At 37.2% G+C, this 17,996-nt stretch overlaps 1 protein-coding gene across 1 annotated transcript; it reads right to left on the bottom strand.

Moving 5' to 3' along the window:
- Positions 1–4,509: 4,509 nt before the first annotated feature.
- LOC110603788 (probable terpene synthase 3) lies at positions 4,510–7,019 on the bottom strand. The gene is made up of 7 exons (XM_021741705.2): positions 6,863–7,019; positions 6,510–6,777; positions 6,036–6,405; positions 5,729–5,947; positions 5,492–5,630; positions 5,165–5,413; positions 4,510–5,063 (listed from the first exon to the last, which is right to left on the bottom strand). Exons 1-7 carry the CDS (start codon positions 6,965–6,967, stop codon positions 4,767–4,769), a joined length of 1,647 nt encoding a protein of 548 aa, XP_021597397.1. The 5' UTR covers positions 6,968–7,019; the 3' UTR covers positions 4,510–4,766.
- Between the last annotated feature and the right edge of the window lie 10,977 nt (positions 7,020–17,996).

Raw genomic sequence — 17,996 nt, 5'->3', positions numbered from 1 at the left:
AATGATGCATGAATCATGCTAAAACAGTTCTTAACTTTGAAAATACAGTTCTGTTCCACTCACCTCTGTCAACTGCTGAGCAGTCTCTGTAACTCTAACTCTGTGGGCCTCCTTGGTCTCTCGGGTCCGCACCTACACAGGTGGACTCAAATGAGGACCAAACTTACTTAAACATAACTCTTAATATCTTCCCTAAACCCCCTTAAAACATCATAGGTATGCATGGAAAAATGGGCAAAAGAAGGCTGGACAGAGCACCTTCGGCGGCTCTTTCGGCGGCCGAAACCCCTCTCCAGAGACGAAACTCATGCATGTTCGGCGGCACCTTCGGCGGCCGAAAGTCTCGTCCAGAGACGAAACTCATGCACTTTCGGCGGCCGAACGCCCTCTTTCGGCGGCCGAAAGTCCCTTTCTCACCCAAAAGCCTAGCTTTCGGGGGCAAGGTTTGGCAGCCGAAACTGCCTCCACAAGGGGTTCGGCGGCCGAACCTTGCTTCGGCGGCCGAACCTGGATTCTCCAGAAAGGCAGAATCCGAGCACAACTCATGCTCTCAGCCTCCAAAATCCTATCAAACACCCATAACAGGCAGACCAACACTTCTGAACTAACATATAACATATCTCATGCATATAGAGGCCTAAAAACTAGTTCAAGCCCCAAAAACAACAACAAAACGCATATGAGCAACATATGCTCAAACTCATGCTTATACCCCCAATCATGCCATAAACTCACTAAAACTTCTTAAAACTTACTTTAAACATAAGGGGAGGTGAGGATCCATGCTTACCTCTTGAAGAACTAGAGGATTGATGATCCAAGCTTGGAGATGGGGGAAAACTCAATCAAAATCTCCAAGTGCTCAACTTTGCTTCCTTTTGCTCAAAACTCTAAAACAAAGCTCAAAGCAAGTTAAAACATGCAAGATTTGAGGAAAACATGAAAAATCATACCAAGAAGAGCTTGAACCCACCTTTGACCCCAAAAACAGAGTGTTTAACACTCCAGTCTCGGGCAAAAGGGCTTTTGTAGTGACCAACCGACTCTTCCTTCAGCGGCCTAACGTGCATGCGAAACCATGCAACCTTCGGCGGCCGAACTTCACCTTCGGCGGCCGAACCTGGCTTTTGTCCCCTTGGCCTTTTCATTTCAAAACTCAATTTTCTTAACTCAAAAACATGCAAACATGAGAAAAACATTTTAAAAACATCTTAAAAACCTGTCTTATACCCTTAGGGCAAGCTCCGACATCCTCGAATCCCGACTTCCAACGGAAAATCCGCCGGAACGTAGGAATTCCGACACCGGGGTCTAGCCGGGTATTACAAGTAGAAAGCATATGCAGGATTCATAGGGGTTCAGAGAGAGACCAATTAAGAGAGGGAGCAGTTCATTTCAGTCCAAAACTAAATATAGTGGTAGTGGTAGAGGTTTTTTTGTCAGTACAGAGTAGCAAGTTACTCGACCACAGTTTAGTCAGAGTTCAGTAGCACAACCAGTGGGTAGTTCCTTTGGGGCACAGAAACGTGGGCAAGGGCAAGGATATAATTTTGGGTTTGAACAAAAGAAGAGACATTTGCCTCAATGTGTCACTTGTGGTAAATATCATGCTGGGGAGTGCAGAAAATTCGATAAGGGTTGTTTTGAATATGGTTCTTCGGGGCATTTTAAGAAAGATTGTCCATTGCTGATAGCTAGAGACAGTGGTTCTTAGTAAGGATCAGTGGCGCCTCAAAATCTAAAATATGGTATGACACCATCACAGGGCGTACCTACAGCACAAGCTGGGCCTAGCACAAGGAAAGCCAGTGGAGCTACTCCATCTTCTCAGTCTAGACCAATGATACAACTTGGTAGACCTCGTACTCACGCTAGAGTCTTTGCTATGACACAGTAGGAGGCACGAGCATCTCCAGAGGTGGTGACTGGTATGTTAACTATTTTTTATAAAGATGTACACATTCTTATAGATCCTGGTTCCACTCTCTCTTTCATATCTCAATCATTCTCTGTACATGCTGATAGAGAATTAAAACCCTTAGAATGTGGACTAGCTGTGAGTACTCCAGTTGGGGATTCTGTTGTATGTGAACATATGTATAGGAATTATGTTGTTAAGTTGGGTTGTCATGAGTTGTTAGTGGATCTGATTCCTTTGTATCTACAAGATCTGGATGTTATCCTAGGTATGGATTGGTTATCCCGTCATCATGCCACAATAGATTGCTTTGAGAAATCAGTGGTATTTAATAGTCCAGAAGGATCCAAGTTCACTTTTTTTGGGGAGAGGCGTTTACTTTCTTCTTATGTGATTTCTGCTATGACCACTAGGAAGATGCTTCGGAAGGGTTGTCAAGCGTACTTAGCCTATATGATGAATAGTAGCCTAGAAGGACCTAAATTCGAAGATATACTAGTAGTAAGCGAGTTTCCTGATGTATTACCTGAAGAGCTTCCCGGATTGCCTCCAGATAGAGAGATTGAATTCTCTATTGATTTAAATCCAGGTACAGCTCCTATTTCTATGGCACCATACAGAATGGCTCCAGCAGAATTGAAGGAGTTAAAAGCACAATTGCAAGAGCTACTTGATAAAGGTTTCATAAGAAGAAGGATGGTTCCTTAAGGCTATGTATTGACTATAGACAATTGAATCAAGTCATAGTGCGAAATAAGTATCCTTTACCCCGCATTGATGATTTTTTTTATCAGCTCCAAGGTGCTAAGGTGTCCTCTAAGATTGATTTGCGGTCTGGGTATCATCAATTGAATATCAAGTTGTTCGAAACACCTAAGACAGCCTTTAGAACTCGTTATGGGCATTACGAGTTTCTCATTATGCCTTTCAGGTTAACTAATGCACTCGCTGCTTTTATGGATCTCATGAATAGGGTGTTCAAGCCCTACTTGGATAGCTTTGTTATTGTATTTATTGATGACATCTTAGTATATTCCCGTAGCAAGGAAGAGCATGAGATGCATTTACGGATAGTACTGCAAATTTTGAGGAATAAGCAACTGTATGCTAAATTAAGCAAATGTGAGTTCTAGCTTGATCGGGTGGTTTTCTTGGGACATGTTATCTCAGCAGATGGAGTTTTGGTTGATGCTAAGAAGATTGAAGCAGTAGTCAATTGGGACCCTCCAACTAATGTTACAGAGGTTAGAAGTTTTCTGGACTTAGCAGGATATTATCGTCGCTTTGTTCAAGATTTCTCCATCATTGCAACACCATTGACTAAACTCCTTCGAAAGAATGCAAAATTTGAATGGACAGATGAATGTCAAGAGAGTTTCGAGAAGTTTAAAATATGTCTTACATCAACCCCAGTCCTTACCTTACCCTCAGGTACAAACCCTCAGGTACAAGTAGATTTGTACTCATGCAATCAAGCTTTTTTCAATAATTATGTTAAATTCAGTAAAAGAACATTATTTTTCAAATGACAGCTCATTAAAACTTATTCATTTATTAATGTTTAGCAAAATTCAAATCTTTAGTTGTAAGTAGATATCCATAATTAAATCACATATTATGCAACCAAAGAATAGACATGTATATATTGACATATTAACCACCTCCAATCAGTTCCTATAAAGTTTTTTCTCATTTCTCGGTCCTAAGCAAATTCATCACTTTTTTATTATTTAAGTATTAACAAATAAAGAAATCAAGAGGATTTGACATAGAAGAAAAGGTGGATATATAATAAGATAAGGCTGTAGAAAGAAAAATAATAAATAATAAAATTCAATGGAAGTCCAACACACAACTTAAATATTCATCACGAAAAACATTATCAAGATAAGAAGAAAAAGCTGGTTGGTAATTGCTATTTGAATTATTTCCTAATGAATATAGGATATATTTTTTTTTAATGTCCAACTAATGCCATAAACGTTTCACTCATTTTCCCAAGAAAGAAAGTGCATTGGACCTAGTCTTTACATGAAGTGGTAGTTGGTGATCATAGTGCTTTAAGCATTTTGTTGTTGGCAATAATGTTTTTGTCTTGTTTTATTCTGTTAGTGGCAATAATCTTTTGTTTTTTCCCATGATGTTTTGTTTAGTTATTTACATTTTTAAATTGTTGAAGGGCATCCTCCAGCTCGATGAATTTTTTCCATTGAAAAAGTGCAGATATTTTTGCAACTATACTAAATGTTTGGCAGGCAAAGCAGGGGCTATGACTCTTAGACAGTAACATTATCTCGAAATAACAATAAATAAAACAATATTCACAACATATTACTCTAATACAAATTGAATAATATACTCTAAAATGACAATAAATAAAACAATATAATACTATTTTATATTTTTTCAACAAATTAAGTATATATTTTTTTTGATAAGCAAGTTTTTTTCTTTAATTAGTTGTCTAAATTTAAAACGAGAGTCTCTACCTAAACTCAAAATAAAACCCTAAACAATAACACTCTACAATATATATAGTGAAAGCCATAAAATAGAACTTGTAATTTTATAGAGAATAAACAGGAAGCTCATTAACCATGGAACAAAACTATTTTTACTACATATCAAACTTTGAAGTGCAACACCCATTTATTTGAACTGAAATTCACACCTTTTTTTTTTGTTTTTCAAAGGCAGCCAAATTACACGTAGATAAGGGACAGGACATGCTCCTCGATAAAACCATGGAAATTTTACTGAGACCATATAGAAACTCATTTATTTGTTCTACATAAATATATAGTTATTCCTGTAGTGCAGAGAAGAAGCAATTGAAGAAGCTTGAGGCTTAAACAGCAACTGGGTTGACTAGGAATGTAACCAGGATATCCTTAAGTGAAGTGTCGGAGTTTGTATAACCATCTATATCCTTGTAGACAACATCCATGACCCTTACAATATTCAGAATACACATCAGAACAGGCTTTGGAAGATGTGCATTTTCTTTAAGGAGCTGCTCGTTGAGATCCTTCCACAAATTTGTTATTATTTTGTTCAACTCATCATATGCCTGCTTCTGTGAAACACCATGTTCCTTCATATAGCATTCCACAACTGAGGCAACATGTCCCCTTTCTTGCTCAAACTGCACATATATCAGTTGCAACATTGAGAAATATTGAGTCTTCATTCAAAATAAGAGTTTAAAGAAAATAAAATAAGAGTTTAACCCTTCAGTTGCCATACCTCATGGGACCTGATGTCATCTATTAGCCTGGCAAGACCTGATGCAGCATATAGAAGTTTAGGCACAGTGAAAAGCCAATCAAAAGTGTCTTTTGAAGCCACTTCGCCCATACCACAGAAGGATAAGGTTATCAAGATAGGGTAAGTAGAGCTAATCACACCATTAGAAATATATTCTTCTAGTGTGGGCACATAGTCACTGTTGAACCATCTTGCCTCAGTGATATAGGCTCTCACTTGCTTCTTCACCTGAAAATTAATTCAAAGGCCGACGATTTGCTCTATGAATGATTAAAAATATATGAAGAAAAGGCAAAAGTTTATTACCGCTTCCTTTGCATAGTGAATGCAGAATGACCTTCCTTCCTTCGTAGTCACTGCCTCTATTTCAGCATAGAAATCTAAAAATGCTTCAAAATACACCTTCATGTAATCAGGAAGTTGATCTTTCATGCTAATATCCCACCTGAAAAATTAATTATAAAGCCAATTGATTCTTGGGCTAATGCTAAATCTGCAAAAAAAAAAATGTTGCCCGAGAAATTAATTAAGCTTCTATCAAACCTCTCAACTACTTTGGTGAAGAGCTCAAGTTCTTCAATTGTACCATGCACATCATAGATATCATCCATAACAGACAACATAGCTACAGCTTTGGACAATACTTGTCTGGCAAAAACATATTCTGGCTCAGGAAATGTTCCTAATGCCCAAAAAGAGCATTCGATCACTCTGTCTCGAGCAAAAGGTAGTTTTGTTGTGAAGTCCAAATCCATCCACCACCTAATAAAATTTAGAATAAGCAAACCATATCCTTTAGAATAAATTAGCTCCTATCTAAACAGAGATTAGATCTTAAAATAACTTATACTTTGTGATAATTTTCATGTCTCTTTGATGCAATGTTTGCACTATATTATAATCCAACTTTGCAAGCTTCAGTAAAGGTTTAACATGTGCGTCGTCTTGCTGGTAAATAGAGAAGTAATCCCTTGACTCTTTCTTTGGTAACCCTCTGCGTGTAGGCCACCTTAAAGCATAGCTAACTTGGTCAGCAAGAGGTGAACCAAATTGGGTTGCCTTTGTTAGGTGAGTTTTGGTGAATTCAAGAGCTTCATCTAGAATATCTTCTCCTTGAACGCTGAGATAGGAAGCTTCATACAAGCTCAACAAGCCCTGCACATCACTGATTAAATCTTCCTTGAAGTTGCCTTCTCCATCCTTGAACTTGTTGAAAACGTCTGATCCACCCACAAAAAAGAGCAGCCTGAGAATGAGTAGATGGTGTAGAATATTTGCTTCTTAATTTACAAATGGATCTGGGGATTTCTTAAAAGGGACTTACCAGATGAAACATTATAGCCTTGTTGTCTTAGAAGGCGGAATCGAAGAGCGACAATACCGAGGTTTACATCTTCATCTTCAAAATCTTGAAAAATTTGTTTCAGTGCTTCTTCTATTTCTCGTTTAAAATGGTAAGAGATCCCAAGTCGTTGTATAGCATCTACCAGGTACAGTTTTTCTGAAGGTTTATAACCAGTAACAGAGGTAACAAGCATCCTCCTAACTTCTTCTTTCAGAACCTTGGCTCCTTCAGTCCAAACACTTTGCATCTATGAAAAGACATTAAAACGTTATACATTAGAAATTGTTCATTTCTTGCGAGATTTACATCCTATAATTTCTTTGCTTCATTACCTCATTATCAGATACATGCTTGAGGAAGTAGTCGCCCCAGACCGTTGGATGAAACTGTGCTGTTCGGCGAACTTGAGCTCTTTGGGTGGCAGCTTGAAGGGCCATGTTTGTGTTTGAAAGAAGAGACGAGTAGACGTAATAGTATTAAAGCACTCGTTCTGAGCTGCGTGCAGGTAGTCCTATAAATAGGAGAAAATTAATTGAAAAAGAAAAATTTTAAATAAAAAAGAAAAGTCAGTCCAAATTGATCATTTTGCTAAATAAAATTCCAGCTACATAACAGCTTTACAAGCTCTCCCTAAGAAATGAATACCGTCAAAAATTTAGCGAGGAGAGAGTGTAATATTCATTTGTGCGCTTTTCACGTCCCACGTTTCCAGAGATTAGAGTAAATCAGAAAATCGTAATTGTATATAATAACTAGTATGAAAGTACTAAATAATTTGGGTTAATCATTTTAGCCTAAGTGAAAAGTGAGTACAAAAATTATTTGGGTCGGTTTGGGTCGGACTGTTTCAATTGGTATAAGGACATGGATCAGAAAAATTGTGCAGAGCTAGTGGACCTGTAAGGAAAGGGCTACCCATGTGAGATGGGGTGGAGTCGTCCAAGGTACTAACGAACCACAATATCCGAGGGTTCGGTCCTGATTTAGCAATGGTATCCGATTCAGTTGCGATGAGGATGTCGCAAATTTAGCAGGAGAGAGTGTCGCAAATTTAGCAGAGTGATATTCAACTGTTCGCTTTCCATGTCCCACATCGGCAGAATACGGTAAATTGAAAAATCAGAATTATATACAATAGATAGTACGAAACTACTAAATAACTGGTTAACCATTTTGGGTTAAGTGAAAAATGGGTCCAAAAATTATTTAGATCAGTTTGAGCCGGACTGTTTCAAATACTATACAAGATAAAGATGGGGCAAAAGCTAGGAGTCTCATCTTGGCCAAAATATTGTGAAACATTGATGCTCCAAGCAGTTTTATGAAGAGATCCACCAGCTTATTTTTGGGAGGATACATGTTGAGTAGATACAAAGCCATTGGTTAATCGGTTGCAGAGTATATGGCAATTAATCTCAAGATGTTTCATATGTTCATAGAAGACAGGTTAGCAGCGATGTGCTGGAACACTTGTCATCTTTGATTTTGCTCTCATCCAAACATAACATTAAAGTCTCTCAAACTAAGGTGGAGAAATTCATAGTTCATATAACCTGAGTGATTAAGGGTCGAGTCAAATAGATGGTGAAAAGGAGACTCTAAGGTGAAAAATTATAAGGTGAATTAGTTGTTTACCCATATATTCGTTGTGCGGATATTAAATTTTTGGGTAAACTGTAATGTAGTCCCTCTGGTTTAGTGAAGTGCAACCTTTCGTCATTCTGTTTTAAAAAACATTCAATTTAGTCACTGTGATTTTTAAAAACTATGCCATTAGTCCCTCCCGTTAGATTTTTAGTTAAATCACCGTTAATTTTAGTTAAAAAGACTAAAATGCCCATTCTCTCTCCTTCCTCTTCCTCTTCTTCTTCTTTTTCTCCTTCCCGATCTCCTTCTTCTTCTTCTTCTTCTTCTTCTTCTTCTTCTCTTTTCCGATCTCCTTCTTCTTCTTCCTCTTCTTCTTCTTCTTCTTCTTCTTCTTCTCCTTCCCGATCTCCTTCTTCTGCTGCTTCTTCTTCTTCTTCTTCTCTTTTCCAATCTCCTTCTTCTTCTTCTTCTTCTTCTTCTTCTTCTTCTCTTTTTCGAGTTCCTTTGTGATGAATTACTCAACTCTGCTCTTGTTCGTCAGCACCTTGAGCAGTGCGTGGAAACTACAACTGAATTGCAGCAGAAATTGCGGTCATTATCAGTGGAATTGAAAAATCTTAAGTCCAGGGAAGAATTTCTGGCTGTGAGAACTTCAAGGGGAAGGACTTGGTTCCGCATCTACAAATCATAGTAATTGTATGGGAAAGCTACCTAATTTGAGCGAGAGACCTAATCACTTCTGTGCCTGCTCTGATGATGTACCTGCAATAGATGATAGTCAAGAGGGGACTGGGATTAGTGGCTTTGACAAACATCATTCTGTAATGAATTATGGGAAAAAGCATAATTGTGACAGTCAAAATGTTAAGCCAGTGGATGCTAAACGTCGAGTGAAAGATCGGGAAGGAGGAGAAGAAGAAGAAGAAGAAGAAGAAGAAGAGAGAATGGGTATTTTAGTTTTTTTAACTAAAATTAACGGTGATTTAATTGAAAATCTAACTTGAGGGACTAATGGCATAGTTTTTAAAAATCACAGTGACTAAATTGAAGGTTTTTTAAAACAGAGGGACGAAAAGTTGCATTTCACTAAACCAGAGGGACTAAATTACAATTTACCCTAAATTTTTTTATATTACTATTTTATAATGTTATTTTATAAAATAATATTTTTTGTATAAATTTATGAAACCTACTAAGAGAAGCATAACTGATGGGTGTTGAAATTATAAAAAATAATTTATTAAATATCAACAAATATGAATTACATATAGTGATAATAAGATCGAATCTACAAGGAATTGACACTAAGAATTTTCAAACAATGTCTAGGAAAAATAAATAATAAAAATGAAAAAAAAAGGATTTTGATAATGAATAAAAATAAAAATAAAAGCAATTAAAAAACAACGATAATTAAAAGAGAAATAAATCAATATAAATAATTTCTAATTGAAATGTAGGATCCATTTCAGTTTGGGAATTGAGCATCAATACAAAAATACTTTTATAGTTATAGTTATGAAAGATGCTCCACATAACCAATCTCTCCTTAGGTTTTAAATTAATTAGGAAACGTTCGCTAATTAACTCATAGCCAACAAATCACCTAAAGAACGTATTTGAGATTTTAATTTATCAACTGGTTTAAGTATTAAAGAGACTTAATTCTAACTGACCAGCTGCATAGTGATTTTGAGTTAGATTATATAACTTCTTAGTTGTTATACTAATTATTACTTGTGTTTGAATAACCTAAGTAATTATGGGTTTCAAGCATTCAAACTAATAATATATTATTTTGAAATTAAGAACAACAAGTCCTAAATAACAAAAAAAATAATAATATGAACATAATTTGTATAAATATTGAAAAATAAAAGATGAATAATTGAGTTTAGATCTCCCAATTCATACATAAACTGAAATTTCACCTTAATTTCAATTAGAAATAAAGAGTTTAGTCACTCATGGTTTGAAAGAAAATACTAAAGAGAAAAGAGAAGATGAAGGATTAATGCTAGTGAGGAGAGATCTGATTTGCCGCTGTCCTCAATGATTTGGCTTTACATGGGTGCTTAACCCTAAATCCTTTTGGGAATAGAAATTTTTCTTTGATTTGAATTAGGAACCTTCCTTTAATGCGTTTCTTCAAAAATAGAACTCTTTAATTTGAGAAAGACTTGTTGCTGCATTGATGGAGGAGAATTCATGCAGGTCCAGCATCTTTTAGTGAGAAAACCAGGTCTCTTTATTTTCAAATCTGGATTTTCCCACTCACTGTTAAATTCTGTGCAATCTATCAATTTGCCCAACTGGTTTTGCCCAAATCGACAGGTCAAGTCAGTTTCAGTGCTTTTAAACTAATTTTCATCAAATTTTCTTCTCTTTTTACTTTTCTGCGAAATATGGCAAAAAATACAAATTTAACTAGAAAAATACTTAATTAAGTGCTAACAATAGTATGAAGAAAGACGTCGAAATCACGTTCGATCAGTAACATTTCCTCTAAAATTTTAAACTCAAAATAATAATTAAGTGCAAATCCACGCACCATCAAACTCAATTGCAACAAAAAAATTAAATATTTTAGTACTTATTATCATATATTATTAATATACAATAATAAATTATATTCAAGAAACTACATTTTTAAAAAATAAAGTTTATTAAGCTCCAATGATGGTGGATGACAATTGTGGTAGTGGTGATGGAGGGGAATAATCTATTTTACTGCAATGCCTGTCAAGTATGTCAATTTCTTAAGTGGTAAAATCTAGTATATCAATCATGTTAGGCAAACACTACTTTGTAACAATATGAATGATTTCACAGTAATTATGGTATTGATATATTTCACAATTAAAAAAAACAAAACATTGACTCATTGTCTAATTTCAATCTAGACAAGAGGGTTGAGTTGGCTCAATAATTATGGTATAGATATATTTCACAATTAAAAAAAGAATAGGATGATCTCTCCAAAACATTTAGATAACTCATCGTCTAATTTCAATTTAGGCAAGAGGGTTGAGTTGGCTGTCGAGGATAGTGCAAATATGTATCTCATATTAGATACTAAGAAAATAATAAGAAAGAAAATTTTCAAGACATGAGTCATTGAAAATGAAGGAGAGAGAGCTGAGTGAAAAATAGAAAGTTATAATTTTGTAAAAAGTGAATAGATTAAAATTATTACAATCATTAATATAATAAATTATAGTAATTTAAGTTTAATATTTTGATTATTTAATATTTATAATAATTAATTTAAAATATTAAAATCACAATTTTATTTTTTATTATACTTTAATTATTTATATTTAATAACTTTTTATAGTTATTTGATTTGATAATATTTTATACAATTTTATTAATTTTTTAATTATTTTATATTTTTATCACGATTAATATTTTTTATAATAATTTTAATTGATTATATATATTTATTTTATGTAATTATTCTCATCATATAGAGTATTTAAAATTAAATTATATTAGTTATGATTTTATAAAATTATCAAATAAACAAATAATATTGTGAGATAGTAAAAATTTTTTATAGTGTTTTATTATAAAATTATTACTATATGGTAAAAATAATTATTTTTAATTGTCCAAACATCTTTTTATAGTGCATACTCGATTTTTATAATTATATATTTAATATTTTATTTATTATTAAAATAAAAATATAATAATTTTTTTTTAATAATAAAAATACAATAAATTTTTTTAATAATAAAAATACAATAAAATTTTTATTACAATATTAATAATATAATATACTAAAAAGTAGTAGGATATCAAAAGGTTATATAATAATAACAATAAATATAATAAAAATTATATTTTCTAATTTTATTATATTTATTATATTAAAAAGTAGTAAAAAATTAAAAGGTTATATATAGTATTTAAAAAAATAATAAATTATATTTATTACATATACGTTAATTATTATTGTATATAAAAAATTAAAAATATATAAAAATTATAAATGTATTTTTGCCACATAAGATTAATTATATTACTTGTAAATCTCTTTTATTAATCTCTTTTATATAAGTTTAAGTTTAATAGTGACACTTGTCAATCTCTTATCAATCTTTTATATAAATTGTATTTATTATGGGTATATTAATTAGTAACACTATTAAATATAAAAATATAATTTAAAAATAAAAATAAAATATAATAAGTATGTCACTTGACACAAATATATGAGTTTAGATGTGTCATTTGGTATAACTACATTGATAGGCGGTGTTTGTGTTGGGAAATCCCGAGATTGTTGCAACCCAGTTGCGTAGCGGAAAAATAAAATCTCTGTTGATTTCTTTTTCCTGAATCCGAGTGTTTCGTTTAATTAATAAGATGGATATGAGACTAACCTGTTAATCTCGTCAAGAAGAAACAATGCCGGACTGATGGTGCTGCCTTTTCAAACGAACACCCTCAATGTATAGAGAAAAAGGTTTTTGTATTATTTACTGAACGTATTACAGAAGCTTATATAATACAAGTCTACAACTAACTAAATACAAGATAAGTATACAGCTATAACTCAAATACTAAAAATAGATAAAATTGTTATAGGTAGTCTTTATCCTTAATACTAACTAAATACAAGATAAGTATACAGCTATAACTCAAATACTAAAAATAGATAAAACTGTTATAGATAATCTTTATCCTTAATACGCCCCCGCAAGATTGAGGCGCCATCGAAGACTCCAATCTTGGTTCTAAAGTAACAAAATTGAGTTCTTCCCAAAGCCTTTGTAAGCACATCAGCAACTTGATCTTTTGAACTTATGTGAAGAACCCTTAACTGTCCAGCATTAATTTTCTCGCGAACAAAATGGTAATCCAGTACAAGATGCTTCATCCTAGTATGATAGATTGGATTGGCGCAGAAGTAAGTCGCACCAAGATTATCACAATGAAGGACTGGTGGTTGTGATATTGGTGCTCCCAAATCTTGTAATAAACTTTGAACCCAAAATACCTCTGCTGCAGCATTGGCTATGTAATACCCGGCTAGAGTCCGGCATCGGAATTCCTGTCGTCCGGTGGAATCCAGGATGTCGGAATTCTCTAGAAGGGTAAGATTTATGTTTTTCTAAAGTAATATAGTATGTTTTAATGGTTTACAGTTAAAAGAGAGTTTTTGATGATTTTGTGAGAAAAGCTTGTATATGTGTTATGTTTTGTGTTGTTGGGGTATTTAGGTAGGTTTTGACCCCTTTGAGCATATACATGGGTGTATGCAAGTTGAGAAATTGAGGTGTTTGAGATTGGGAGAGTTTTGTGCATTTGGTGAGAGGCAGAGCAAGTTTCTGCCTTGCTGATGAACCCAGCTTCGGCCGCCGAAGAAAGGTTCGACCGCCGAATGTGCTAAAGAGGTGGCTTCGGCTGCCCAAGCTTGCCCCCGAAACGTGCCCCCGAAAGGGTTCGGCTGCCGAAAGTTGAGATTCGGCCGCCGAAGGTGCAAGAGTTTCGGCTCTGGAGAGGACTTTCGGCGGCCGAACCTGCCGCCGAAAGTGTTCTGTCCAGCCTTCCTTTGCATGCTTTGCATGGATGTTTGTGTGAGTTTACGGGGAGTCTTGGGGAGGTTCATAGAGTTGTTCTTGAGTTCGTTTGGTCCCTCATTTGAGTTTATCTGTGCTTACACAGACCAGAGGAACCAGAGAGAGCAGCAGTGAGTACTGCTCCAGAGGTTACAGAGCCTGCAGAGTCAGTCCAGATAGCCAGAGGTGAGTGGAACTAAACTTAATTCTTTTACTTGAGAAATGGAATATTTTTTAGCATATTTCATGCATCATGGTATGCAGTAGGTTGATTGCATTAGAATCCACGAATATGTTGCATTGCATAGTTATTTGTTGATGTGGGTGAATGCTAAATGATCCAATAGTCACGGAGATAAGTCCAGGAGCCTTTGACTACGCCCTGGCAGGTATAGAAGTCCAGGAGCCTTTGACTACGCCCTGGCAGGTATAGTAAAGTCCAGGAGCCTTTGACTACACCTTGGCAATGGTAAGTACAGGTGTTATATACACATATACATCTATGAGACAGGAAATCCAGGTGCCTTTGACTACGCCCTGGTATGAGATACTGGGACTATTTGGTAACAGGTTTACCCTTGATGTGGATTGTCTGTGATATGATGCATTCCCTAAGATCATGTGTTAATGACTTGTTTTACTGTTCTACTCACTGGGCTATAGAGCTCATCCCACTCCCTTAACCCCAGTCTTGCAGGGTCAATGTCCAGTGTATAGGGGAGATCAGCAGAGGACAGCAAGAGGAAAGAGATTTGTAATAGCTAGAGTGGACATGTAATATTAAAGAGATGTACTAGTTGTGTATACAGTTACAGTTGTGCTTGACTTAGTTAGTTTGTGTTGTAAATCTTTTGTATACATGGTCTGTTTATATAACTGCTTGACAGAGTATGTGATAAACCAGGCTTAACAGGTATGAGTGAACCCATCTAGAGCAAGCTCTAGTCAGGGGTACAGAGTACAGAGATAGTGCATGCACAGGTTAAGCCGTGGTTCAGCAAAGAGTTTTTTATTTTCACAGAAAATGTATGATCATGTATGAGATTTACAGGTACACAGAGAGTATAGCAGGCTTGCTACGGGTTCTGGCGGCCTTAAGCCGACCTGAATCCTAGCGCCGGTGACGGTCCATTTTGGGGTCGTTACAGATTGGTATCAGAGCCCTAGGTTCACATGATCGGACCTATAGAGGCAGTGTCGGGCTCATAGCGGTTAGAGAAAGTCAAGCACAATAGGAAATCATGTCCACTATGATAGGATGTTGCGTCCTGTCTATTTGCTGCTATGATTTATTCATGTGCTTTATTGTGATATGAGTTACTTATGTGTTGCAATATGTGTTGTTTTCTAGAGGTAAGATGCGAGGAACTCGTCGATCAGCTCGATTGACTGGAGTCCCACCAGATAGTGAGAGAATAGAAGCTCGTCCTCCTGCATTGCCAAGGGCAAGGTCACAGAGATCTAGCAAGGAAGGTACGTCAATAGACCCTAGAAGTTTGTAGACGAGAGCAGAAGAGGTACAGTTAGAGGAGGCAGATCAGAGGAAGTGAGGGAGGCTATGGAGATTGACCAGTCTATCGATGGAAGCATAAGTGTAGGCAGATCTGAAGAAGGTATGGGAGAGTCGCAGGGAGGCGCTTATACCTCAGGGTTTGGTTATCCAGCCTTTTCTCAGGACCCAGGCTATCCGATGGAAGGTATGTCGGAGTACTCGAGTTTTGTCCCATATCCTACTTACATGCCATATATGCCTTATCCTCATTATTACCCACCATATCCTATGTATCCATCTTCCCCTACCCATCCAAGTGCAGCACACCCAGAGCTAAATGAACCAGTACCTCCACCACCACAACCAGAACCAGTAGCCCCTGTTGGTGAAAGACATCAACCTAGCTCATCTGGAGGTATGGTGCAAATGACAGAGTACTTGAAATTGGATGCTCCTAAATTCAATCCAGGAGATGATCCATTTGAGTATCTGAAAACTGTGAAGATGATCACTGATGAGTTGGGTGCAGATGATAGCAGAGCCATAGAAATGGCGGGGTTCACATTGAAGTGTAAGAAAGCTCGAGAATGGTTCAAGAATTATATGAGCCTAGGGTGGACAGTATGTCATGGGGAGAGTTCGCCAATGAGTTTGCAGGGTAGGCTTTTCCTGATAGCTCCAGGGAGATGAAAGTAATTGAATTTGAGCAGTTGAGACAGACAGACGAGATGAGTGTTGATGAGTTTACAGATAAGTTCCTGGATTTGCTACAGTATGTGGGTCAAGCCTATGATACTGATCAAAAGAAGGCAAGGAGATATACTATGAGACTTCATCCCAGGTATTCTTCCTTGATTCTTCCAGCAGAAAAGGAGAGTTTCCACTCTATCGTGGATGCCGCTAGGAAAATGGAAGCAAGTGCCAATATTCAGAAACAGTCAAAGGCACAGGCTTCGAGGACGAAAGCCCCTAGTGCAACACCTTCAGGCAGCAAAAGATGGGATAGAGCAAAAGGAACAAAGAGTAAGTTCTAGAATAAAGTCAAGTCAGGTCTGGGAATAGGTAGTGGCTCAAGCTCTAGCGCAAGCAGTCCAGTATGTAGAAGATGTGGGAGACCACACAAAGGAGCTTGTCAGTTGGGATCTTCAGCCTGCTTTCGGTGTGGACAGGAGGGGCATTTTGCTCGAGATTGTCCTCAGGTGACCTTTGCATCATCCCAGCAGATGAGTTCAGGCAGTGTAGTACAGCCAGCAGCGCCAGCCATACCACAGAGTAGTGGCAGAGGGAGAGGAAGAGGGGCAGCCTCTACTTCAGCAGCAGGTTCCCGAGGTGGAAATCCGGTAGCCCCAGCACGGATTTTCACTGTGACACAGGAGGAGGCTAACACGTCGAACACAGTGGTGTCAGGTAATCTCATCATTGGGTGTTCAGATGTGTATGCTTTGATGGACCCCGGTGCTTCTCATTCCTTTATTGCTTCGAGAGCCATAGAGCGATTGGGTTTGATCATTTCTGAGTTAGAGTATCCTCTCTGGGTCAGTGGACCCAAGTGTGACCCATCAGTGGCAGCGTCAGTCTGTCGTTTCAGTCCAGTGTTCATACAGGGTAGATGCCTTCCAGCTGACCTTGTGGTTCTAGATTTGACAGATTTTGATGTCATTCTAGGGATGGATTGGTTATCTGCATATGGTGCGACCTTGGACTGTAGAGAGAAGGTAGTTAGTCTCAGAGACCAGGATGGGTCAGAGTGTGTCTTCAGAGGAGACAGGAGGGGTACACCCAGAGGTTTGATTTCAGCCCTTCAGGCTCGTCGTTTGCTTAGGAGGGGTTGTCAGGGGTTTCTAGCTCATGTGAGGGAGCTAGATAGTCAGGTTAGGGAACCAGCCGCAGTACCAGTAGTTCGAGAGTTTCCAGATGTGTTTCCAGACGAACTTCCAGGACTACCACCTGGTAGGGAGATAGAGTTTGAAATTGAATTGCTGCCTGATACCAGACCTATCTCTATTCCTCCCTACAGGATGACGCCAACAGAGTTAAAGGAGTTGAAAGAACAGTTGCAGGATTTGGTAGATAAGGGTTTCATCCGCCCTAGTACCTCACCTTGGGGTGCTCCAGTGTTCTTTGTCAGAAAGAAGGATGGATCCATCAGACTTTGTATCGACTATAGACAGTTGAACAAAGTCACTACCAAGAATAGGTATCCTCTACCTAGGATTGATGATCTATTCGACCAGCTAGCTGGAGCAGGTTATTTCTCTAAATTAGATCTGCGATCCGGGTATCATCAGTTGAGAGTCAGAGAGGCAGATGTGCCAAAGACAGCTTTCAAGACCAGATATGGGCATTATGAGTTATTAGTGATGCCGTTCGGGTTGACTAACGCCCCTGCAGCATTCATGGATCTCATGAACAGAGTTTTCAGCGAGTATCTAGATCACTTTGTTATTGTTTTTATCGATGATATCTTAGTGTATTCCAGAGATGCAGAGGAGCATGCCCAGCATCTGAGGATAGTTCTGCAGACACTAAGAGAGCATGGTTTATATGCCAAGTTCTCTAAGTGTGAGTTTTGGTTGAGGAGCATTTCCTTCTTGGGACACGTGGTATCAGCAGAAGGGATTGAGGTAGACCCCAAGAAGATAGAGGCTGTAGCTAACTGGCCCAGACCCACGACAGTGACTGAGATTAAAAGCTTTCTGGGACTGGTAGGTTACTACAGGAGGTTCATTCAGGACTTCTCGAAGATAGCGGCTCCTATGACCAAACTGACTCAGAAGAACCAGAAGTTTATCTGGTCAGACCAGTGCGAAGAGAGCT

This window comes from Manihot esculenta, chromosome 2 (assembly GCF_001659605.2).
Source record: "Manihot esculenta cultivar AM560-2 chromosome 2, M.esculenta_v8, whole genome shotgun sequence".
In the NCBI taxonomy this organism is placed as follows: domain Eukaryota; kingdom Viridiplantae; phylum Streptophyta; class Magnoliopsida; order Malpighiales; family Euphorbiaceae; genus Manihot; species Manihot esculenta.
Note: the sequence above shows the minus strand (reverse complement) of the source record. Positions and strands in the feature narration are given on the sequence as shown.

Bases quoted from the DNA above. Each gene is read 5' to 3' on its own strand.
- LOC110603788 (XM_021741705.2), bottom strand. From the start codon at position 6,967: ATGGCCCTTCAAGCTGCCACCCAAAGAGCTCAAGTTCGCCGAACAGCA. The intron at 5,414-5,491 runs GTAATAAACTTT...ATTAATTTTCAG, and splicing joins TTCACTATGCAAAGGAAGCG to GTGAAGAAGCAAGTGAGAGC. The intron at 5,064-5,164 runs GTATGGCAACTG...ATATATGTGCAG, and splicing joins ATGACATCAGGTCCCATGAG to TTTGAGCAAGAAAGGGGACA.